Raw genomic sequence first — 26,630 nt, 5'->3', positions numbered from 1 at the left:
TGTCGACCACTGCACCAGTAGGGCGCGTTCGGTGACTTCTCGCAAAGTATGTAGAAATTGTTGAAGAGAGAATTTAACATCTGTACCTAGAGCCATGCCGTTTAATAATCATTTGTTTTGAAACTTTTTAGATATTTTTCAATTATAAATTGCGGCTACCAACGTCGGCGTTTGGCTCGTGGCAAAGTTCATTTCCGCTGGGTGCGGCCACGTTTGAGGCCAAACTGACTTCGTGTACTTACAGTAAAATGTTACTGAAGGACGTTATTTTTCGTTAATTCTCATCGCGCAAGCTGCAAGCAGTTTTCGACAGGCGGATGTACGATTGGAACGAGTGAGCAAGATGTTAAAAGTGTTTGGATTTGTCAGTGCAGCATTCTACTGTGAAAAAATAAAAATAAAAACAAAACCTAAAATTGGCGCAACATCTTTATTTTTGTATGTAAAGAACTGTTACAATTGGCGCCCAGCCGCGAGGCTTGAAATTGGACACGACCCTGAGATTGAGACGGACATTTTAGCAGTGAAAAAAAAATATATGTCAAGAACTTCAAGCTTTGTTTACATCTATCAATCATCGGCTGTACTGTTTACCACCTGTGCTTTGTCTACGCATCGTAAAAACCACGGAAGACCGAAGCTTCGAGACCCAGGGATATCCAGTATGCAGAACATTGAGATTGTCGCATCGCAGAACCACTTAGAATTTCGAGATCGTCGCATCGCAGAACCACTTAGAATTTCGAGATCGTCGCATCGCAGAACCACTTAGAATTTCGAGATCGTCGCATCGCAGAACCACTTAGAATTTCGAGATCGTCGCATCGCAGAACCACTTAGAATTTCGAGATCGTCGCATCGCAGAACCACTTAGAATTTCGAGATCGTCGCATCGCAGAACCACTTAGAATTTCGAGATCGTCGCATCGCATAACCACTTAGAATTTCGAGATCGTCGCATCGCATAACCACTTAGAATTTCGAGATCGTCGCATCGCATAACCACTTAGAATTTCGAGATCGTCGCATCGCATAACCACTTAGAATTTCGAGATCGTCGCATCGCAGAACCACTTATAATTTCGAGATCGTCGCATCGCAGAACTACTTAGAATTTCTAGATCGTCGCATCGCGGGACTTTGAGATCGTCACTCCAAGGTACAACGCGGGATGAATTGCCGACAATAGCAAGTGAGAAAATTTAATAAAACTGTGTTATTTATATGGGTTTTAAGCATTTAACTTGTATTTGTGTAAAAATTTGTAATTTGTTTATTTCAACGTGGATAATGATAGTAACAGCAATAGCAAATCAGAGTTTATGGGTTTTCAGGAAAATGTAGAAAATTCTGAACAGTCCAATCCCAATTTGGAAATAAGTTTAATTGAACAGGATTTTTCATGTCACCAGAAAATAACTGGGAACATGGAACATCATGCCGAAAGTAGTCAACAGGGGACACATCCGACTGTAGATAGCCCAGTTGAGGTTATGGGGGGATTATTACAAATGATCAGTTGTTATTGAATATGATGAGAGAAATGAAACAGGATCTTAAACAGGAAATGAAACAGGATCTTAAACAGGAAATGAAACAGGATCTTAAACAGGAAATGAAACAGGATCTTAAACAGGAAATGAAACAGGATCTTAAACAGGGACAACATGGATTAAAACAGGAAATGTCACAGATACAGCTTAACCTCACACAAAAAGTTGAACATGGTCAAAGGGAAATTTCACAGGTTAAGGTGGAAACCCTAAACAGGTACAGCAGAAGTTAGTAAATACAGAGGATAAACTCTACAAAGTACAAACTGAAGTAAATGAAAAAATTCAAGATTGCATACAAAGGGTTGAAGTATGTGAGTCAGGAATTGAAAATATGCAGGCCGGTCTTGATCAATGTAGTAGTAATGTAGGCATTTTGAAAGAAAACTTAACTATAGTAGGGAAAGATGTACAAGAAAATAAAAACAAACTTTTAGGTCTACAGGTTGAAGCAGGAGTTGCTAGAAACCACTATGAAATTGAGGACATTCATGTTAAAGTAAATGAAAATATTAGGAACATACAGATCCAGGAAGTACAGGGGAATTTGGAACTCAATGTAGAAAGGGTACTTTCTGAAAATGTAAATATAGGAAACAAATTCGAAAAATTTTGAGATGAAGTAGGCCAGGAATGTTTGAAGAAAGTCGAAGAAAAATTGTCTAGAATTCGATATGCTACTAAGGGCACCATTCATAGCTCAGCCCTCACCGTTGATGAAATTAACACATTTGAGAAGGCTGTTCCTAAGTTCTATGGGGATAATAGGGGAGCTACCCCAATACAGTTCATCACTAAATGTGATAAGGTATTTCATTATCTTAAAGGATCTGATGAACAACAGGTAGAACTTTTTGTAACAAAATTGGCAGGTGATGCATTACAGTGGATAATGCGTAAGGAAAGCGAATGGAAAAACTTTTCAGAGGGCAAACAAGCATTCCTTGATAAATATTGGGGAATTTATGTACAGGATGATTTCTTACAACATTTGTTTTCAGGCAAACACAGGGGAAGAGATGGGTCCATGGCCAATTATGTTCATCGACTGTACAGTCAGGCTAAATACCTCAGTAATCCTATAACAGATGAACGGTTTATTTCTCATGTTGTACATCATTTCAATCGACATGTACAAAACTGCATTCTAGGACTAAGAGCACAAAGTGTTGAGGTAGTGGCACTGCTCGAGACTCTCGATCGACGAGATGAACGAGAGGAGGGACTCTGGGGCAGGGACCCAGAGTACCAAGGCAGGCCACAGGGACCACCCAGGGAGAGGATCCACCAGCCAGGCAACCAGCAGCAGGCTCCACGACAGGGACAGCAAGGTAATGCACAGGGCCAGGACAGGGTACCCAGGTGGAGACGAGAGCAGCAGCAAGAAGGGAGAGCGCCAGAGGGGCAGAGACAACCACAGCAACAGGAGAAGCGAGACCATAGAAATTTTATAACCAATAGGGTGGGAGGATCGAGTCTCAGACCCCCCACAAGTAAATGAAAAAGGGGCAGTATCACAATGCCAGGTTTTGCAAAATTGTAATAATAAAATTACCTCACATGATAGAGATGACTTGTTACATGATGTTGAATAATCTGGTAACCAAATTCTTCAAGGAAAAAAGGGTACATGTCCTTATGTTTTGGGGGAAATTAGTGATATAAAAACACCAGTAAAAATGTTGATTGACACTGGCAGTGAAGTAACTGCGATGTCTGAGGAATTTTTTAACTCATTAGGAAATAAAATCACTAAATCTTTAGCAGTGTTACCAGTATCTAATGTCACTATAGTAGGGGCTACAGGGGTTAGAAACAAAAATGTGAAAAAGCAGGTCCTTTAAGAAGTAAAATTAGGTGATATTAGCATGTGGATTGTATTCCTTGTTGTGAAAGGGTTAAGTGATAAAATAATTTTGGGAGCTGATTGGCTACAAGGAAATGAAACTGTTATTGATTATTCGCAACAATGTATATATTTGATGGGGACTAAAATTGCTTTTGAAGCAGATGGGAAAACACAATCATTTCAGTTACAAATGTTTAAGGGAGAAATGTGTTCAAATGAACTAGAATTGGAATGTAATTTTTTTGGAAAAAGCATATATTACAGAAACTGATGTGCAACAAATTTTGCTTCAAGGGGGTACGAAGCAGCAACAGGCCAAATTAAGACAAATTTTGCAGAAACAAAATAAGACATTTGCTAATTTCGCAGGTTTGAATAATAAATACGGATGTGAACTAAAATTGAGACAACATAAACCTTTTGTGCAAAGGCATTACCCAGTAGCTTACAATTTAAGACCTGCAGTAGAAAACGAGATTCAAAACATGATTAGTATGGATATTATTGAAAGGCGTAGCTCTGAATATTCAAATCCCATGGTTATTGTAAAAAAGAAAAATGGAGGGGTTAGGTTATGTTTACATGCTTGGAAATTAAACCAAATAATTATACCAGATAGGGAATCACCAGCACCTATGGAAGAACTGTTGCAAAGTTTGAGGGTTGTAAATATTTTTCAAAAATTGATTTAGTTGCATCATATTGGCAGATCCCATTAGTTGAAGATTCTAGAGCTTGTACAGCATTTTTGTATCAAGGGAAAACATATTGTCTCAAAAGACTGCCGTTTGGTTTAAATGTTTCTGTGAGTCATTTTATTCGAGGATTGGAAGAAGTTTTAGGGCCGGAAGTACTGGAATTAGTAACAATTTATGTGGATGATATCCTAATTGCTACAAAAAATTTTGAAGAACACAGCCATGTAATACAGTTAGTCCTTGAAAAACTACAGGAAGGGGGCATGACAGCTAACTTGCAGAAATCTGAGTTCTTGAAGGACGAAATTACCTTTTTAGGAAATGTAAATGCCCAAGGATTTCATATTGACCCTGATAAGCTGGAATCAGTAAGGAACTACCCTCCACCAGAAAACCGCAAACAATTAGAGAGACTCGTAGGTTTTTTCAATTTTTTTCGTAAATACATTCCAGGTTTCAGTCATATTTGTGGGCTGTTAAGAAAACTGCTCCAGAAAGGTCAGTGCTGGGAATGGGGTGAAGCTCAGGATCAGGCATTAGAAAGTCTTAAACAGGAATTGGAAAAGGAGATTTTGTTATATCATTCTAAATTAGATGAATAATTTTACATTTCATGTGATGCATCTAATGAAGCAGTAGGTGCCATACTTTTTCAGATAAATCAGGATGGGGAAAAGATTCCAATTAGTTTTGCCAGCAGGGCTTTAAATGCAGCTGAAATAAATTACACTACCACAGAAAAGGAACTCCTTAATATAGTATTTGCTGTTTCAAAATTTCGCACATATATTTATGGAAAGGAAACCACAGTGCTTACCGATCATAAGGCCTTATGCCACATGAGCTCTTGTAAACTTTTACATTTGCGGATTACCAGATGTATCCTAGCCTTGCAGGAGTATAATTTGAACATTCAACATATACCAGGCAAAGAACAAGTAGTTGCAGATGCATTATCCAGAGTAGTAACAGATTCACTATCAGCACGAGTAAAAGAATTTCAAATTCGCTGTTTAAGTAAACAGATAAAAGAAATAGAGGATGGTACAGGGGAATTTTCTGAGAAATTGACTGAAGAGGTAAACAAGAATTCCCGGTTAAGTAAGGTAGTACAAGGATTAGAATCTCCAGGTTGTAGGAATGTAATCAAGGAAAAATTTGTAATCAAAGATGGTCATTTGTTTCAAAATGTAAGTAATAGTATTCTTAAGTGGGTACTCTGTGTTCCGAATAATTTAAGAAATGAAATATGTGCTCTGATGCATAATGAATGTGGTCATTTTGGTGTAACAAAAACTGTTAAATATATTCAAAGGTTTTGTATTTTTAGGGATATGTATAGGACAGTGTCTAAATGTATTAAATCATGTTTATTGTGTGCACAAACTAAGGTAATGAATCGAAAATGTCAAGGTTTGATGGGTAATGTTTTGGCAAGCAAGCCATTAGAAGTGGTGTGTGTTGATTTGTTTGGACCTTTACCTAAAGGAAGAGGTGGTGTTAAGTATATTTTGGCTGTGTTAGATGTTTTTTCTAAGTATGTAAAGTTGTATCCTATCAAAAGGGCTACCTCTCAAGTGGTTACTGAGAAGGTAATGGACATGTATGTTAAAGAGGTAGGCCTTCCAGAAAAAAGAATTTCTGATAATGGACCCCAATTTCGGAGTGAGCAGTGGAGAACATTATCTAGTATTTTAGGTATTGAGTTAGGGTACACTGCGGTATACCATCCAGCTGCTAACCCTGCAGAGAGGGTGATGAGAGAATTGGGACGATTGTTTAGAGTGTATTGTAACGAAAACCATGGCAAATGTCGTAAGTCAAGTGGAAAAAATGATAAATAATTGCTGGTATGAGAGGACAGGGTGCACACCTGTTAAATTGATGTTACAGGTTTTGCCAACCACAAGGTTGCAAAAAATAATTAATTTTCCTGAAAGTGATGAAATGCAGTTAAAAGACAAGCTAGAAAATGCTAGGAAAAAACTAATGTATAAGGCTAGTGTAAGAAAAAGCAAGTTTGATAAAAATGTTAAGCAAATTAGTTTTAAGAGGGTGATGAAGTTTTGATTGTTTTACATAAGTTATCTTCGCTGATTGATAATAAGATTCATAAGTTTTTCAAACTATATGATGGACCATATAAAGTTGAGGCCATTGTAGGCCATAATGTGTACAGAGTAAATTGTATGAATTGGCACATTTCATTGCTGAGACCATGGAAAGTTGAGTGAGGTATGTAAAGCTTAAAGTTTGATATGTAATGACAAATGCTGTGTATACTTGTGTATAACTTTGTGTATTTTTTTATAGAATTTGGTAATAGGTTAGTCGAGCTGACTAGCAGCTAAAAGGGTTGTAATTGGGCGCCCCTTACCTTTCGGCTAGCTCAGGAGCTAGGAATGATTAAATTGTATGTAGTATATAAAAGAAAAGAAAAAAGTTATAAATATTGGATGATGATATTTTGTTATAAGTATTAGAATAGTAAGGGTAAATATAAAGAAGAAACATGAGTTATGTCACCTAATGAAAATGTACAACATACATATGGATTTAAGTTTGGTTAGATTTTTTTGTGAAACTGGTAAAGCTAAAATTACACTTTAAAACGTAAAGTTAAATATAATAAATATGGTTGGCAAGGTATATATAGTATTGAGAAATGTTTAGAAGCTTTACACATAACCTTTTATGAATGTTGTGAATGACTTTTTTCAGAAATTATGATGTGATAAATTAAAACCTTTAGAGTCTGTGTCTGGTAGTAAAGGTGTATGCTCTAAGATTATAGGCTGGAGTTGTCTTGTAAAGACAGAATGATACATTCGAATGTTGAAATATTTCTATGTCAATGTTGAGCACTGGAGAATATTTTGCTGTAACACTAATGGTTGTGTTTTTCTTGAAAATAATTAAATCAACGAGAATATGTGTACTCAGAAGTTAGTAGTATTGTTTTTTTTTATGGTATTTATTTTTGTAGTTTTTACAGTTGTCGAGGTTGTATCTGTGAGTAATCTAAAATGTATTTACATATTGTCTATTGTGGTAAATCTGGTTGAGAATAAAAAGGAAGTGGGCTAAAAGTGTTTATTTACAACAGGTTATGGGCCCAGAACACAAAAAAAAAAATTGTTTTAGTTCGTGCACGCAAGATAAACGGTATAATTGTTACACAATTGAATGAAGGACCTATGGCGCATGTCTTGACATGTGAAAATGCAGAAGAAATTTGGAAGAAGTTGTTAACTGTGTTTGAAAAAAATTCCGAACTTTCTGTACACCTGCTGCAACAGAAATTCTTTAATTTACAGTGTGTGCCGGGTGAAAGTATGTCTGAATTTCTGTCCAGAATCGAAGAGACTGTTAGTAGTTTAAAACAACTTGGCGAAAAACTGTCTGATAATATGGTAATAACCAAAATTCTTATGGCCTTGCCATCAACATATGCTCACTTCGTCAGTGCCTGGGATTCTGTTTCAGTTGAGGGGCGAACTCTGGGAAATTTGACTGCTAGACTGCTAATGGAAGAGGAGAGAACCTACTCATCGAGAGAAGATGACTATACAGCTTTTGCTGCTGCGAGAAAAGGCGATCCAAAGTGTCTTGAATGCGAAAAAATTGGCCACCTGAGAGCCCAATGTTTCAGATTGAGTACAGTAAAAAATCCAATTCGCTGCCATTTTTTAATAAAATTGGGCACATTAAAAGAAATTGTTATCATTTCAAAAGGGAGATGCAAAAATCTGAAGACCATAATGCTAACAGAAACGAAGAAGCATTCACTGTGTTTACATCAGCTCTGACCTGTGACACATGTGATGACAATACTTGGTTTTTAGACACTGGAGCTTCAGAACATCTGTGCTGTAGAAGGGAACTGTTCACATCTTATAGGGTCTTGAAGAAAGACAGGCTTGTAAAATTTGGAGACGGAAGAGTTTTGAAAGCTGAAGGTATTGGTAATGTCAAGTTGTTGTCAGATACCTGTGAGAGTACCTCAAAAATCATATTGCAGAATGTGTTGTTCGTTCCAGATATGAAGATAAACCTGTTTTCAGTAGGATCTGCACTGGACAAGGGTTATACTATGATTTCGAACAACCACATGTCAAAAATCTTAAACAGTCAAGGCAAAATATCGGCGCTGGCGGAACGTGCAGGAAATGAGATTTAAACCACATCAATCTACTTTTGCCTTCGTAGGTGAGAAGCAAACCCTAAATTGCTGGCACGAAAAAATGGCTCATCAAAATAAACAGGTAAAAGAGGTGTTAAAGTCGTATGGCCAAGAGATTACAGATGAACTTGATGTGGTATGTGAACCTTGCATTTTAGGTAAACAGACAAGAAGCTCCTTCAAAGACAGCAACACAACAACTTCAAAAACCGGGGAAATAATACACGCAGATGTGTGTGGTCCCATGGAAACTCAGTCCATAGGTGGATCTAAATATTTCTTGCTTCTAAAGGATGATTATTCACATTTCCGGTTTGTCTACTTCTTAAAAAGTAAGAGTGAAGTTGGAGAAAAATTGAAGACGTTTGCAGCCTGGTTTAGAAATCAGAAGGGTGAGATGTTTAAAATCCTTCGTACAGATTGCGGAACAGAGTTTGTTAACAATGACGTGAAACAGCTGTTATTCAATTTAGGAATTGTTCATGAGAGAAGCGTGCCATACTGTCCAGAACAGTCCGGAAGGATAGAACGGGAGATGCGCACAATAGTTGAGTCAGCCAGGACTATGATGATAGCTAAGGAATTGGGAAAACATCTGTGGGCAGAAGCAGTAAACTCCGCTGTCTATGTGATAAATAGAACCGGTACTAATAAATTTGCAGGCAAAACACCCTATCAATTGTGGGAGGGTAAGAACTATGACATAACATTGTTGAAAGTTTTTGGATCAGAAGCATACATCCATGTGGCTGATCAGATCTGTAAGAAGTGGGATGCAAAATCCAAGAAACGCATATTTGTTGGCTATAGCGAAACATCAAAAGGATTCCGTATTTTCCTACCAAAAGAAAACAGGGTGACAGTGAGCTGCAACGTAAAATTCTCAAATGTGAGAGATTGCAGGGAACCATTACAAACAAGCTCTGGACCTTTGAAAAATGGTGAAAGAGAACACTTGTTAGGATTTCCTAATCATCATGAAGAAAAGCCACATGGTGAAATAACCATACCAGGTGCGCTGACACAGAAAGATATAGAGGATAATGAAAAGGAAGATTTTCTTGGTTTTCCTAACCTTCAGGAAGAAGAATTCCCTGATACAGACATACCAAGAAAGCCAACGCCGGAAGAACCTAGAACTGAAAACATTAATTGGGAGAAGCGTGAAAGTGTTGAAGAAAGGGGTTCATTGGAGGCCAGGTGTTTAAGAGATAGGAACAAGTTGCGTAAACCGAAGAGATTTGATTATGATTTCAATTTGTTGTGCATGAGCGAACCTGATGATCCCAACACATATGAAGAAGCCATAAACAGTGTAGAGTCAGAAAATTGGAAAACTGCAATGAAAACAGAGTTGGAAAATTTAAAGGAAAACAATACATGGATTGAAGTGAAAAGGCCGACAGATGTAAATCTTATAGAGACAAAATGGGTATTTAAAACAAAAAGGGATGATAGAAGCGACCCACCAACAGTGTTCAAGGCCAGACTTGTTGCTAGAGGGTTTCAGCAACAGGAATATTTTGATTCATCTGATGTATATGCCCATGTGGCAAGACTTTCGACAATGCGGGTGCTTGTAGCTATGGCAAATTATAAGGGCATGCCCATTCATCAAATGGATGTAGCAGGAGCTTTCCTTTACGGAGACATAGAAGAAACTGTCTATTTATCAGTGCCCAAAGGTGTAACAGTGGAAGAAGGTAATGTACTACAATTAAACAAATCCTTGTATGGCTTAAAGAAGTCACCTAAATACTGGAATTCAAAGTTCAACAAAGTTATGGAGAAGGAAGGATTCACCAGGTCCACAAGTGACTTCTGTCTGTACTACAAGAAAGATGAATCAAGTGGCCTGTATATTCTCCTGTATGTGGATGACGTGTTATTAGTGGGTACAGATGAAAAGGGGATAGAAGCAATTAAAAACACATTATGCACATATTTTAAAATGAAGGATCTGGGGACGGTTTCAACATACCTAGGAATCAAGATTGAACATAACCTGTCGACTGGAAGAACCACGCTGAATCAGACCTCATACCTTACAAGTGTCTTACGTAAGTTTGGAATGACAGAATGTAAGCCCGTGGGAACACCTATAGATCCAAACCAAAAGGTCAGTCTTCATAATACTGAGAGAAGTGAAACGTTGAACTTAGGTGCAGGCAGCTCATTGGTTGCTTAATGTATGCAGTGTCAGGTACAAGACCAGATATTTGTTGGGCAGTAAGTTTCTTAAGCCGCTACCAAGAACAAGCAAATGAAGAACTGATGACAGCCCTGAAGAGAATACTCTGCTATATTAAGGGGACAATTAATATGAGTCTGACATACAGGAAAGGACAAAGTAAATTGCAAGGCTACGTCGATGCAGACTGGGCAGGGGATCTTGAAGATCGGAAGTCAACATCAGGATATGTGTTCCAGTTGGGAAAATCCACAGTGGTGTGGTCGTCTAAGAAGCAGACTTCTGTGGCTCTATCAACGACAGAAGCTGAGTATGTAGCTCTGAGTGCCGCAGTAGCAGAAGCATGCTGGTTGAAGAAGCTGACCCTGGAGCTAAATTTATCTCAGCAGTGTGGGGAACCAACATCTATTTTTGAAGATAACCAATCAGCTATCAGAGCTGCATCAAACATTGAAAACAAGCGACTGAAACACATGGATGTTCGCCATAACTTTGTTAAAGAGAAAGTGAATGATGGGACAGTAGTGTTGTGTTATGTGTCAAGTGAAGATCAAATAGCTGACATTTTCACAAAGGCTTTTAGTAAGCCTACTTTTGAGAGGCTCAGAAAACAAATGGGCCTAGAGTAGTCATATGTGTAAAGTTTGATGAGTTACTTGGTTGATTTAATTGAGGGAGGGTGTTGAAAATAATTAAATCAACGAGAATATGTGAACTCAGAAGTTGGTAGTATTGTTTTTTTATGGTATTTTTTTTTGTAGTTTTTACGGTTGTCGAGGTTGTATCTGTGAGTAATCTAAAATGTATTTACATATTGTCTATTGTGGTAAATCTGGTTGAGAATAAAAAGGAAGTGGGCTAAAAGTGTTTATTTACAACAGTTTTTCTTTTTGTGAGGTTGTCTGGGCGGCAAGGAGGTTAACTTTAAATATGTTTTCCAGCAGCGTGACCGATTTTTCTTTGCAAGAGTGGATCCCTTCTCCTTTGCCGACCCCACCCCTCATGTGTCGTCAATATTATGTTGTTTATGGCATTCAGAACCAGGTAAATGTCGGAAAGAATAAAACATGTAATGTATCAAGGTATCAGAGAATTTGACACTTCAGTTTGTTTTCAAGTAGCATTAGCAGGATCTTAAGGCACAGAAATAAATATAGTTAACATTCAGATTGCTTATAAATTGGTTTCAAGAATTTTTTGCCAAATAATTGAAATGATAAGGGTTTTACAAATGTTGAGAAAACTTGTGTTGTGCATTATAGATCAGAGTGGATAAGTTACAGAATTTAATTGCAAAGTGGCTAATGGTGTACTATTATCAGCAATGTTTTGCTATTGTGTTTGAGGCCGCTGGGAAGCAAGGGTTTAAAATGTAATTTGTATCAGGCAAGAGGCCTATTATATTTTTCAGGGCAGAGAGTCCCTTTTCCCTTTGCCGCTCCCACCCCTCTATTGAAGTGTTTCTTAATTATGTTTTGCTGGAAAAAAATAAAATAGTATGTGAGCCAAGGTTATAGAATTCCCTTGTAAACAATGTCAACACTGTTATGTTGTACACACATACACAAGCTGTTATGAAACTTTTACAGATTATTTTTGATACTAAATGAGATGATGCAAGGTTGCCAACTGTTAAATATGTGTAAAGAATAATAATTTTGACTTCTTTCTTTGAGATAAGTATGAAACATTGATAGTGTGGTGCAAATATAAAATCTATGGAAACAATTTGGTCTCTTTTGGTACTTTTTGATTTAATTTTGTAAATTTAATCAAAAAGTAGGGGGGGGGGGTTATGTAGCATTCCAGCATACATGCCCTTTCTACTAATAATATTGTTACTAAGAATGGGTTAGGTTGCCAGTATATTTTATTCTAAATTTATAATTATTTAATAATCATGTTTCTTCTGTCATCCTTTTAACGTTGTTTTGCTATTTAAATTTATTGAATATTATGTGTAATGAGTTTATTATTTATTTAAATTTGAATATTGTATTATAATTATATATTACGTTTTTATTAGATTGCAGATGTTACATAATGATTCTAGAACACGGTACTGTGTCTGGGGTGAGGTATAGAAAGAGAGGCATAAGAGGCCTGTAAGTGCAAGTGAGAAAAAAACAGTGATTCCCCAGTAAGAGAAAGACAAAAGCTGTGATTCCCCACTGGTCATAGGAACTAAGTGATAACTGCTGTCTCACGATGTGGGAGAGAGAGAGAGAATGTAAAGTCCCTAGCTCTATGTGTAGAAAACTGTTTTCAGTGTGTGTTCTGTACTCCTATTGGTTTGGGAGGTGTAGTGTGAATGAAGAGTGCGTGTGATTGGTCGGTGAGGTCATGTGACTTCTCCCCCCTGCGTGGAGGAGACGGCGGTAGGACTTCACCAGTCGTCTGTCGACCACTGCACCAGTAGGGCGCGTTCGGTGGCTTCTCGCAAAGTATGTAGAAATTGTCGAAGAGAGAATTTAACATTCTGTACCTAGAGCCATGCCGTTTAATAATCATTTGTTTTGAAACTTTTTAGATATTTTTCAATTATAAATTGCGGCTACCAACGTCGGCGTTTGGCTCGTGGCAAGTTCATTTCCGCTGGGTGCGGCCACGTTTGAGGCCGCACTGACTTCGTGTACTTGCAGTAAAATGTTACTGAAGGACGTTATTTTTGGTTAATTCTCATCGCGCAAGCTGCGAGCAGTTTTCGACAGGCGGATGTACAATTGGAACAGGTGAGCAAGATTTTAAAAGTGTTTGGATTTGTCAGTGCAGCATTCTGTGAAAAAATAAAAACAAAAACTAAAATTGCCGCAAAATCTTTATTTTTGTATGAAACGAACTGTTACAGGTGTTTTTGTTCAAAAATAGCATTTTAACGAGTTCATTAACTACACTTTTGTAGCTTTAAAATAATTTTTGAGTTCTTATTTATGTGTTGTGATTTCAATCCTAAGGTTTCATTTAAAAATACTGCCTTTTACACTACACAAAGTGAGTGTAGTGTCAGTCACGTTTTGGGCTGTAGTGTCAGTCACAATTCATTTTACTAATAAATATTTTTTTATATAACTTAAAGATTTTATTTCACCATTTTATAGTAGTGTGTTTCATGCACTTTCAATAAAAACACAAATTTAAGTTATTACACCAGTACAGAGGAAGATTATTGAAGTTTAAAAACACTCTTGAAAATGACTTCCTTTTGCATGTAGTGTCAGTCACGTTTATATTTTACTAAATAAATGATATTTCACAATATAATTTATTGCCATTTTTTTTCTAGATAATAATTGTTGAAACTGCTATAAAGCCATGTTTAAATTGAAACTAAAAACAAAGTACTAATTGTAATATAAGACAAAACAAAACGCAAATTGTGTCAAATGTAGAGTCAGTCGCATATGGAATTGCCCTAGTGTACTTTTGCATGAGTTACAACAATTACAAACCTCCATGTTACTAACAAACAATGTTATAAGTTTTTTGTGTTTCCTGAACAATTTTGTTCGTTGGACATAACAAGTACTGGAAATGTGACTCATTTGGTAATACCTCAATAGCTGCAAATCTTAGAAATTGTAAAGCACCTAATAATCAAAAAATCCTAATTATTGGAAAGGAAAAAAGTATGAATATCAGTGTGAGGCCGAGTCCAGACAGTAATTTTTTTTTATTATTTTGTTAAAATTCTGTACAGATGTTGAAAAACAAATAAAGGTTACATTTTCCCCAATGTGCTTTGAAACATCAAAGAAAGAATGCATGCAACAGCTAAATAGTGCTCCAACATTCGTAATGCAGGATTGAAAATTTAAAAAAAAATCATAAGAAAGAACGAAAGCTGCATAGAAAGTAACAAGTAAAACAAGAAAAACCAAGTGTTCCAGAAAGAAATTGTGAACATCAGAGAAGAAATAATAAGAATGGTGCATTGTTGTGCAAAGTAAAAGAAATACTTGCACTGCAAGATTGCCCGTAACATGAACAGAAGCAATAATGGAAGGGAACGGAACGTGAGTTCCAAAAGCAAAAACATAACCCTTTGAAAAGATTAGAAAACAGGGATGGTAGAACAGCCAAAAAGCATCATAAATGAGAGCAACAAAAAACATAGCTCAGAGAAATGTTTGAAGCAGCAATGCGGGGAGGAGAATAGGTGCAGAATTAAGAGAAAAGAATGGAGCAGCAGCAGGCTGATCCTAAAACTTATGACGGATAAAGAAGCTTGCAGTTGCGAACGTGAGTGAGGGTGAGAGTCTTGATCATCATAGGCCGCCAGAACAGTAATGAGAGGGTTCAAATGGCGAGAAGCCTGACGATAGAACGTGAATGCCATTCTGCAAATAACAGTCCGTAGCGAATTCACTCCAGCCATCTGATAGAGGTCGTCAACTGCAGTAGTGACGGAGCAACCCAGTATTCCACGCAGGCAGTAATTGTAACAGGTTACAATTGGATGCAGAGTGAAAAAAAAAAGAAGGGGGGGGGGGGGGCGAATTGCCCAAACGACCACAATGTAAAATAGCGTCTGCCACAAACGGAGGCTATCGTCCACAGAAAGAGGGTAAGATGGCACAAGCAAGGTTCAGACTGCTCGGAAAGCTGTTTGTAATGTTTTCTAGCAATAGCATTACAGTACACAAGCAACCACAACAAATATGTTATCCACTAGCAACTCACAGCAGGCAACCTTCAGAGATGCTGAAATGACAGGCAGAGGAGGGGGTAATGACATAGGACGTGAGAGTCAACTTCGAAAGAGAGGGAGAAAACCTACAACAAATCAGCAACATGAAACATTCAAAATCGACTCGTGGGGAGAACTCGGGCTGTTGTGACAAACATAAACTCAGTCAGAAAAGGCTTCTTAAGCCAGGGAAATTAGTAAATCAGGATAGTTTGTAGGGATCCACACTACTCTGAAAATAGGAGTGACGATAGGTGAGTACCCAGTCATAATGGTACGACGAGAACAGCTCGACCGACTGGCCCAATGCCAATCACCAACATAGGAACTGTATAGTTGGTATAAAGAAACTTCAATTCTCCTCTGGAAAAACTTCTCAACCAGTAAAACTAAACACCATTAAAACTACGATACTGTTACTTGGTAAACTGTTATAAAGTTAAGGAAAGAATTTACAATGGAACAAATCAAATCTACTTTAAATCCATTAGATAACTAATTAAATTAAATGCTAACATAAATTCACTTGCGAGAGAAGAATAAACCAATGTTGTAGGACTGTGCACTCACAAATACAATATGATCCACAAAACAAATTAGCTGGAATGCAAAGAAGGAAATGGCCGACAGCATAACATGTTTACCACATTATCTCCAATGTGGTCCATTATGGTTTTTTTTAGATATTTATTATAAAGTTTAATAAGTAAAAAGTATATTACTGTCAAAACTTTATGTCACCAGACTGATTTCCAGTAATAACATAACAAAACCTGCTCTTTTATCAACTACACACATGTGTCATAAGTATTAACCTCTTAGTTCATTTAAAAAGGGAATAATCACTTCCTTTCTTGATGAGTGATGGAGAAAACAGCAAACCATTTTTTTTTGTAATATCCACATAGAGCCTAGGGATATCAGAAAAAGTTAAAAGGAAAACGAATCCCGTAGAAACACGTCAATTCCCCTTTCATCACCCATAATTCACTTCACTTCACAACTGGTCCTGGCCTACGTGTCCGTTTCAGCCATAAGTGAGTCTGGTGCTCCGAATCATGGGCGGTAGGAAGCAAAATATGTGTGCACAGAGAAGATGTATTGGTACAAAAGGAATGATCGATGATCTCTTCGGAGGCTGCAAGAATATTGCAGACATTGCGGATGCTGTATCGGTAACTATGACGTCACCACCCAGTTACGTAATTTGTAAACAATGAATGAAAATGCAGCGTCACAAAGACAGAAAGAAATAAAGAGAGATGGGACACATCGACGAAATCAAAAGCTTAGAGGACGACATTATTTACGCACAGAAATCCATAAACAGCTTCGTAGGCGTATAAGTGCAATGAGGACAATATATATTCCCTGTTATAAGGAGGGTACTAACCCCATGATATAAGTTGCTGATACAGGACATCCATAGCTAGCAATAAAGGACACTGTAAAAGTATGTAATTAACATCTTGGCTAGCAATCCCACAGTCCCACTCGGGGGTATCAGAGATATTTATTGTGTATAAATGTTGCTTGAATTGACCGTGATTGAGACGGAGGCGAGCCATGGTAGTCACAGAACCTCTTTTTCTGGTTACCGTACGATACCACACGTCGGGCTGCAATTGGGGTTGGACCATGAAGTATGACCGGCCTGTCTTTGAAGCACTCCAATCCTTGGTCCACTGTTGGCAAATTTCCATCTGTAGATGCTTATGGAGATGGGCCAGAGGTAAGTCGCCAAAAGGGTCTCCAGAGTCTATAGCAAGTTTTGCAAGCTTATCTGCATACTCATTGTCTGGTATGCCCATGTGGCTCAGGAGCCAGATTATGCGAAAATCACCACCAGTCCGGCATATGCCATGTATGTTTTATCCTCAACAACAGGTCTGAAGCAACTTTATACAGTGGATGTGAAGAAGAAGTCAAGGATGATATGGCACTATACGAGTCAGTGTAGACAGATATTGACACAGGGCTGTGCGGAGAGGAAGGTCACAGCTTGGTATATAGCATACATTACTGCATAAAAGACACTGGTAGAAGAGGGGAGCTTATATATCCCAGAAATTCAAAGTTCAGAGACATAGTAGGCGCAACCAACAAGAAAATCCATTTCGGACCCATCAGTGTAAACGTGTATAAAATTAGACGTAGCTGTAACATGTGATTTATGCAGGCTTGTACTTCCGTTGGGAGAAGCAAATGTTTTGGTGCAAGAAATAGGTGATGCACATTGCACTTATATATTTCTTAAGGAAGCATAAATGAAGTAATGTTATCTTGCGCAGGAAGATGTGTGGTACTACGTAGTAACTTAGGTAAGACGTCGATTCCCACATCATTAATTATTGTACGTAACTGACTCTTCCGATAATAACTGTCCTTAAGCCAATGCCTGTTGGACAGCAGCATCCGACATAGGTGGTATGGCTCTACATTAGCTTCAACATGTAAGGCTGATACAGGAGAGGATGACAACGATCCTACACACATACTGAGACATCTACTTTGCAAGACTTGCAGTTCACAAAGCCTGGGTTTTGATACAGATGTCATAAACAAGCAGCCATAATCCATTTTGGCTCGAATGAAGGCCTTATAAAACCACAAAAGGGTAAAAGGATCACCACCACATTTAGTGTTGCTGACCATTTTAAGGATATTAATAGACTTCCACCCATTATTTATTTCATTATCACCATCATTTCCACTTTCCCTCTCATACCATCTTTACGGAAGACACAGGATTTTGGAAGTTGACGACCGTAACAATACAATTGCAAAGAACACAACACCACAGTAATGCAGTGAAAAAGAGATACACCTTAACTTGCGAATGAGAAGTCTCTACAAACAAGACGTGTGGTTGGCAACAAACAAAAAAAAAAGCAAGGCGTCGACGGACAAGGAAAAACCCTAAAAGACAAAAATAAATAAAAGCCCCCAACTAAGCAAAGGCATTGTGACAAGGCATGAAAGCAAATGAATTTTAACATGAATCTTCTTACAAAGAAACAGGAAACAGCTAAAAATTAAATATATAGATGTAAGATACTACGGATCAGTATCTAATAAAAATTATACGTTAAGAACAAAACACCATAGTAATGCAGGAAAGGAAACGCACAACAGGAACAGTGATTTCAATAAAGCACCATGGCTAACGAAAAACAAAATGAAAAGGTATCAAAAGCTCGAGGCAAAACCCTAAATCAGCCAATACTAAATAAATATTCCTATCTAAGCAAAGGAGGTCTGACAAGTAAAGAACGCAAAAGAATTTTACTAGAACATATATCCTTAAACAATCAGAAAACAGAATGAAATTTCTAGAAACCCAAACCACCATTTTCAACACGCATCTTACAATCCTTGTAAGACAGGAACAAAGAGCATACAAGCATGCTACAAACGGGAAGCCTAAGTTCCACATAGAGTTGAGGACCTACCCGAACACGCCCGAAGTCTTCACTTTCGGCCAACTTCGGAATTTGGTTTTTCTTAAACAAGACGTGACATTCAATTACGAGCAAACAATACAATTTGTGTTTTACAGAAAATGTTTCTCGACAATTCCGGTTTATAAGTGCTCTATTTGTATAAAATAAAAAACAAAAAAGTCTTGCAATAATAATCAGATACCTGCATCAGATGCTTCAAAGTCTAGGACCAGGTCACAATCATCAATTTCTACTTCTGATTCCGAGTCAATGACAGGTTCATCAACAATGTCTTTACTTCCACTATTATCTGAAGTATCCATTGTTTTAGAAAAACGATAGTAAATATGAAAGCATTATTACGAAAAAACCGCACATTTGACTAATAAGAATATTATCACATAAAACTGCATAGAACCAATGTATATGGTAATAGTCTACCTATACCATACAATCAGAATTTATAAAAATATTATATAAACATTTCAAAACTTCATACGCACGTATAAATTTGTAGGATGAAATAGATAAATTTATGTATTGAAAATCACAGCATTCTTTTTATTATTTATATTACGTAGTTTCCGCTACATAATATATAAACACCGATTTAAAAAATAAGTAATAAGAACGATTACGTCCTGGTTTTTTTACGCTTGACAATGTAGACAGATAGTTGGTAGAAAAATGCTGACTGGTGGCGGAGTGAGTGGTCAGTGTAACCACTCACCTCCAGGGGCGCTTGTGTCCCTGGTCACTAAATCCAGTCCTGGATAAAAAACATAGCGGACCCCAAGTCCAAGTGCCCAACCCCCGCATGGTAGTGTCGTGGTCTGGTCCACTAGTCCCTGACAATGCTGCTGTTCTGCCGGCTACTCAGGGTTCGATAGAGGGGGGTTCAGGCCGCGTGGCCGAGGGACTTAGTCTCCAGAGATGAAATGAGGACAACTCGATTAAAGTTTGATGGTCCTTTATACTCAAGACACTGAACACTTTACATGGGGCTTCCGCGTTTCCGCCTGTGACTATCTCTATGTGGGTCGAAACCCGGTTCCGCGCACTAATCTGATTAAGAAAATTACAGGACGTCCCGCCCGTGACGACTATTACTTCCACCGTAAGAAACATAATTCTTATGACCCGCGCGCGAAAGGATGTCTGCCTGACGGTGCAGCACTCTGGCCTGTGCTAATACCGCGCCCGCTTGTCTCACCGTCCCGGAGCGGCGTTACCAAAACGTCCGTCGCCTCTCGTGACGGGTCCACGACTCTCTCCCGCTAGGGCGGAGCGATGACACTCGCGTGACCGCTGTCTGCCGAGTCCTGGCGACGACTGACTCCCACTCCCCTGCCGTGCCTAGGCGCCCGAGTCTCCCCCCCCTTCTCCGCGAGCCCACGGAACACGATGATTGGTCACAGGCGGAAGCCGCGGCCTTGGCGCCCGGTGAACAATTAAAACTTATAAAATACAAAACCCTTCAATACAAAATTAATTATAATAAAAATATACAAAAAACGTAAAGCAATAATATATTTATAATAAAATAATAAGTCATATCCTGTAAAGAAACACAAGGTCACACGTCACCGTCATTTGCGTCGCACCACACACTCAAGAGATGGCGCTGGCGAGGCATAACGGCCTGAAGGAGCCGGGGAGACACTTAGGTCGACGTCAAATGCCCCCCCTCCGACGAGGCCGTTATGTCCGACAGCGCCACTTATTTACCCGCATGGACGTGATGCATTGGGTAGCTGTACTGGAACACTGACCTGGTGTGTCCTGCGTCGTCGTGGTGTCCGCGCTGACCATACCTGCTGCCATGGGGGCGGTCGAGGAGGGCGGCGGTGGCGGTGTGGCGGAGCCTTCCGCGGCAGGTGTCGGCGCGCCCCAGGTGGCTCGCGTGGCGGGCGGCGGCGGTGTGGCGGCGCCTTCCGCGGCAGGTGTCGGCACGCCCCAGGTGGCTCGCGTGGCGGGTGGCGGCGGTGTGGCGGCGCCTTCCGCGGCAGGTGTCAGCGCACCCCAGGTGGCTCGCGTGGCGGGCGGCGGCGGTGTGGCGGCGCCTTCCGCGGCAGGTGTCGGCACACCCCAGGTGGCTCGCGTGGCGGGCGGCATCGTGGCACAGGTGGTGCGCGTGGCAGGCGGCGTCGTGTCCCAGGTGGTGCGCGTGGCGGGCGGCGGCGGTGTGGCGGCGCCTTCAGCGGCACGTGTGATGGGTGTAGGTGGCGCCGGGTTGACTGTGAATGGCTCGACAGGTGGCTGATTCCCTTGAAAGTGTTGCAAAATCGTCGTTTTGCGATGCCGTTCCGTGCCAGCAGCTTTCTCAGCACCCGTGGGCGGCGCCGTCGGGGTAGTTCCTCCAGGTTATCTTGTGTTGTTTTGTCCTCTGGTGGACGTGGCAGCACGGCCGGTTCGCACTGCGTCAGCCCACTGTGAGCCTTCACAGCAGTTGGGGGCGGCGGCGTCGGTGGTGGTGGTGTGATGACCACGGCATGGTATGGCGTTGACTCGGCAGTCTCGCAGTGTGTTGTCTCGCTGACGATGTTGCCCGACGTCGCACCAGCAATCCACTGGTCAGCTGGGGGCGGCGACGTCGGAGGCGGCGTCTGGAGTGGTAGCGTCGGTTGCGGCTGCGACTGGTGCAGCGGCATCTGGTGTGTTGGTGTCTGTTTTGGCGGTGTCTGTTGCGGCGGCATCTGGGGCAGCGACGTCGGAGGCGGCGTCTGGAGTGGCATGATCTGTTGTGGTGGCTGTTGCGGCGGCGTCTGGTGTGGTGGCAGCGTCTGTTGCGGCGGCGTCTGTTGTGGCGGCTGTTGCAGCGGCGTCTGGTGTGGTGGCGGCGGCGTCTGTTGTGGCATCTGTTGCGGCGGCATCTGGTGTGGTGGTGGCGTCTGTTGCGGTGGCGTCTGGTGTGGTGGCGGCAGCGTCTGTTGTGGCGTCTGTTGCGGCGGAATCTGGTGTGGTTGCATCAGTTGAACTGTCGTCTCACGCAATGGCAACGTGTCGGCGTCCGCACAGTACAGCTTCATTCAGCACGGTTCACATGTAAAGCCAAACATCCACGCCTCTTCACGAGCGGTCGGATGTAAACATTCCTCGTGCCTCATATTCCCATACTCCTCGCAGAACCACCCATCAGGTGTCCCGCCGGGGCATGAATGCGCACAGCATTTCGTCATGCCGTACATCCAGTATTCGAAACAAAATCCACATTCATAATTGGTAAAGTGCTCGCAACTCTCGCCTGACTCTGGAAAGTCTGCGTCGGCCCACGACTCATATGCTTCCTGGAAGTCGTTCATGATTGTCACGACGTGTAGCCTCTGTGTCGTAGTCGCGATCGCTCAATCTCAGTGACGTCTAGAGGCGCTTTTCTCAGGCGCCAGCAGGTTTCCGTTCCACTCTCGACTCGTGCACGTCTTGTCTCGTCATCCACACCGCTCGCCCTCCTCTTAGTTATCTCCCATTTTCCGTTACTCGTCTTCCTGGCGTATTCAATCTCCGCCTTATCTCGTATCTTCCCGCGATGTTATCTCCCCCAGGTCGGCGATCTCTTCCCATCGCAAGATACCTGATCCGCGCGGTCAGCGATAAGCCGCGCTGCTCCGCCGCGCGAAATACGATGCCGGCGTGAGACGCCCCGCGTTATCTCGCTCCCGCGCCGCTGTGTCGCGCCCGTTTCCTGCGCAGCTGCTCCCACATCTCACGACTGTCTCCGCGTCTCGTCTCGCCCCGCACACAATGTCCGAAAAACTATGTCCAATGTCCCGCGCACTACAACTTTTGCCACTGTTCACTGTTCCGCATGCGTAGTCTTTTAACATAGACAAAATTCGAAAATGTATTTTGGCTAGGCCACACTAGTTAAGGCGCCACATGTCGTGGTCTGGTCGACTAGTCCCTGACAATGCTGCTGTTCTGCCGGCTACTCAGGGTTCGATAGAGGGGGGTTCAGGCCGCGTGGCCGTGGGACTTAGTCTCCAGAGATGAAATGAGGACAACTCGATTAAAGTTTGATGGTCCTTTATACTCAAGACACTGAACACTTTACATGGGGCTGCCGCGTTTCCGCCTGTGACTATCTCTATGTGGGTCGAAACCCGGTTCCGTGCACTAATCTGATTAAGAAAATTACGGGACGTCTCGCCCGTGATGACTATTACTTCCACAGTAAGAAATATAATTCTTATGACCCGCGCGCGAAAGGATGTCTGCCTGACGGTGCAGCACTCTGGCCTGTGCTAACACCGCGCCCGCTTGTCTCACCGTCCCAGAGCAGCGTCACCAAAACATCCGTCGCCTCTCGTGCCGGGTCCACGACTCTCTCCCGCTAGGGCGGAGCGATGACACTCGCGTGACCGCTGTCTGCCGAGTCCTGGCGACGACTGACTCCCACTCCCCTGCCGCGCCTGAGCGCCCGCATTTCCCCCCCTTCTCCGCGAGCCGGCGGAACACGCTGATAGGTCACAGGCGGAAGCCGCGGCCTTGGCGCCCGGTGAACAATTAAAACTTATAAAATACAAAACCCTTCAATACAAGATTAATTATAATAAAAATATACAAAAAATGTAAAGCAAAAATATATCTATATATATAAAAATTTAGCTTCCGTATGTATTTGGCCGCAAAACTCGGAAAGTATACGATGGTTTGGATTGAAATTTTTACAGAACATTGCATCTTAACAGAAGAGTGTTTATATGAAATAAAAGTTTGGGAAAATCCACCGGAAAAGTCGGAAAAAAAAGTTTCTATAACTAAATATCATGGTCACCCAACTTAGTTGTGACCACGCTCGACGATGCTGTACCATATTGTCGAAGTTCAAGCACATCAGGCTACTCGACCATTGTGCCTTGACGACTATAATTTACACAAATATGTATATATATATATTTCAAGAAAGAATAAAAAACTTTATTTAATTTGAAAGTATATTCTTTCGACTCTATTGATAAAAATACGTTTAAATTAAAAAATATTCAAATTTTTGGAGCACAGTAAAAAAAAATGCATTTAACCACGAATATGCGAGTTAAACTTCAGAACGATCCAACAGCAGTCATATTTTCAAGACAATTAATTGAAGTTGGTAACGGCACTGTACCTACAAATCCAGAAACAGGAAAAATCAGCTTATCATCTGATTTATGCAACATCGTAGATTCAAAAGAGGAATTAGTAGACAAGGTATTCCAAAACATCGAAACAAAATTCAAAAATCATGCATGGTTGAGCGAAAGAGCCATTCTAGCGGCTAAAAATGTTGACGTACACGATATGAACAATAGTATTATAAACAGAATCGAAGGTAAAACAATGACATACAAATCTATTGATTCAGTAGTGCACCAAAATGAAGCAGTGAACTTTCCAACGGAATTTCTCAATTCACTCGATGTTCCAGGATTACCACCACATATTTTGAATTTGAAAATTGGTGTGCCAATTATATTGCTTCGAAATATCTGTCAGCCTAAATTATGTAATGGTACACGATTAGTAGTTAAAAAATTAATGGATAATCTTATTGAAGCAACAATTTTGATTGGACTTCATAAAGGTGAAGACGTATTACTTCCACGAATGCCACTTAGTCCGACAGATATGGCGTTCGAGTTCAAACGACTTCAATTTCAAATACGCCTTGCGTTCGCTATGACCATCAATAAAGCACAAGGACAATCTTTGCAAGTGTGCGGTTTGAATTTAGAAAATGAATGCTTCTCTCATGGACAGTTATATGTCGGGTGCTCCAGAGTCGGTAAACCATCTGATCTATATGTTTATGCAAAAAATGGGAAAACAAGGAATGTAGTCCTTCCATTAGCTTTACAATAAAAATATTTAAGCTAAACACATTTTTATTTCTTCTATTACATTCCACAGCCATGCACAGTAAAATATTAAATTAAACAATGAATTAATATTAAACTGTGCCTCAGCAAAGCGTGGCCGGGTTTAGCTAGTTTATAATAAAATAATAAGTCATATCCTGTAAAGAAACACAAGGTCACACGTCACCGTCACTTGCGTCGCACCACACACTCAAGAGATGGCGCTGGTGAGCCATAACGGCCTGAAGGAGCCGGGGAGACACTTGGGTCGAAGTCAGTAGATTCTTTTCTACTCTGACCAACACTTCATCCAGACCATCCTCTGTCTCCTGTAAATTCCTACACGTAATGCATGCCAAATTGCATTCCGCATGAATGTGCCCAGGGTTTTCCCTGTGTCTATGCAGGTTTTACCTGGGCCCAACCTATCTCTAGTTATAGTCTAGATTTAAGAATGAGGGGAGTTAGTCATGGCGCCAATCGTTGCCATGGCTGGCCAATACCCTCCTAGCACATGATGCATGCGACCCTCTTCCTGCATGGCTAATCCCAGCATGACTAGGCATATAGGTTTCGGCCTGAGACGCACCTATGTCCCTCCCTAACCCGGACCCCTCCAAAATACACTTAGTTTTAGTTAGGTTAGGAAAATAAAAAATAAATAAAAAAAATAAAAAACAAGATGCGCTGGAATTTTTATTGGTGAAGGCCCACCGCCCATGCTTAAGGACAGATACTATTCCTATCTTGCAGAATCTCGACACTGTTCAACTATGTAACAGAACTTAACTGAATTCAACATGTTTCAGGATAGTGATAGTTATTTTTGTATCTATAGCATGTTTCAATTGTTTTTCATGGAAAATTCAAAATCAGCTTTATATATTTACAGCTTAAAAATTTATTTTCTTTCCGGGAGGTTGCCAGGCTAACTTATGCAGCTGTTGGTTAGGTCGTCGGCCCCAGCTTTGTTCACTAGGATCGTGGCGGTGGTTGAATTACTAACTAGAGATGTCATATCACACTCCTCAGGCAACATGGTTGGCTGATGCCTAACTTAGGTAAGGGATCACCGGAAATCACTGTTAATTTGTTCTCGCCTTTATTGGCATGCTATGCGTTGCGGTTTTACACTATGCATTATACCTTATATTTTACCCTGACAAAAGTTTCTGATTGCTGTGTTACGTGCTTACGTTACATCTAACAGCAGTCTTACTGGGGATTTGCATGGAGTCGGCCATACCTGTACGTTTTTGAACTACGCCTCGAACAGGCTCTGCGAGCCCTGAATCTACAAGTGCTTTAATGTCTTTGTTGAGGCCAGCAGACATATGCACAGCTATATTAAATTAAAACGCTTACCTCTGGAGTCAGCCAATTCCATAATTGTCGACCCTGCGGCGTGGTCACGTGGCAGGGTTAAATCTTAGGCGGTTGGGATAAGCCCAGCTCCACAAATATGACCCAGGGATGTGTGGGTAACGAGAGAGAAAAGATTTAGAGGTGTGAAAGTCTATAAAACATTTATCACAATATTTAAAGACATGTATTTAAAAATGCTGAGTGTTAATATTATGGTAATTCACTAAAAACTGGTTTCATTATATTTGTGAGGCTCATACTGTGCAATTATACTGCATGACTATTCAGTGAATTGTATGTATTACTAGCTGCAATACCCGGTATTGCCCAGGCTGAACACAGGGTAAAGGGGACCTTTTTCGAAATTAGATGTAGTTAGTAATTGTTTTCTTAATTTGAATGTCAAGTGTGAAAATTAATTTATATCACTTTCAGATATCGACAGACGTTGTTCTGCCAGTTTATAGTTATTTACCTGGTCTGTATGTAATTTAGACTTTATAAAGCAATTTAGAAAAAAGTTGAAAAATAAGAGATTACTAATATTGAAACGATTCCATTATCTAGCTAATGCTCGGCCTGCATTGCAATGCCTCCTTCAGTTTTGTTTTGTAATATGTTTGAAGTAGTTCCACATATACAAATCATCTATCCATCTCTATATATATTTATCTCTATCTACATCTATATACATTTAAGTATCTCTCTATCTCTATTTATCTCTTTATATCTACATATATACTTCCCACTATCTCTATATCTTCTATATATCAGTCTCTATATAGCTCTATACATCTGACGCCACTCCCGCTGCCTGTTTAAGT

General features: G+C 40.4%; 1 protein-coding gene across 1 annotated transcript; it reads left to right on the top strand.

The window, feature by feature from the left end:
• Positions 1-20,426: 20,426 nt before the first annotated feature.
• LOC134532230 (circumsporozoite protein-like) lies at positions 20,427-20,867 on the top strand. Its single transcript, XM_063368651.1, has one exon. The coding sequence runs from the start codon at positions 20,427-20,429 to the stop codon at positions 20,865-20,867; it is 441 nt and encodes a 146-aa protein (XP_063224721.1).
• The last annotated feature ends 5,763 nt before the right edge of the window (positions 20,868-26,630 follow it).

The sequence above is a fragment of the Bacillus rossius genome, chromosome 5 (genome assembly GCF_032445375.1).
Source record: "Bacillus rossius redtenbacheri isolate Brsri chromosome 5, Brsri_v3, whole genome shotgun sequence".
NCBI lineage: Eukaryota > Metazoa > Arthropoda > Insecta > Phasmatodea > Bacillidae > Bacillus > Bacillus rossius.
Note: the sequence above shows the minus strand (reverse complement) of the source record. Positions and strands in the feature narration are given on the sequence as shown.

What these genes read in the sequence shown, in the direction of transcription:
- LOC134532230 (XM_063368651.1), top strand. Translation starts at nt 20,427, where the DNA reads ATGGGGGCGGTCGAGGAGGGCGGCGGTGGCGGTGTGGCGGAGCCTTCC.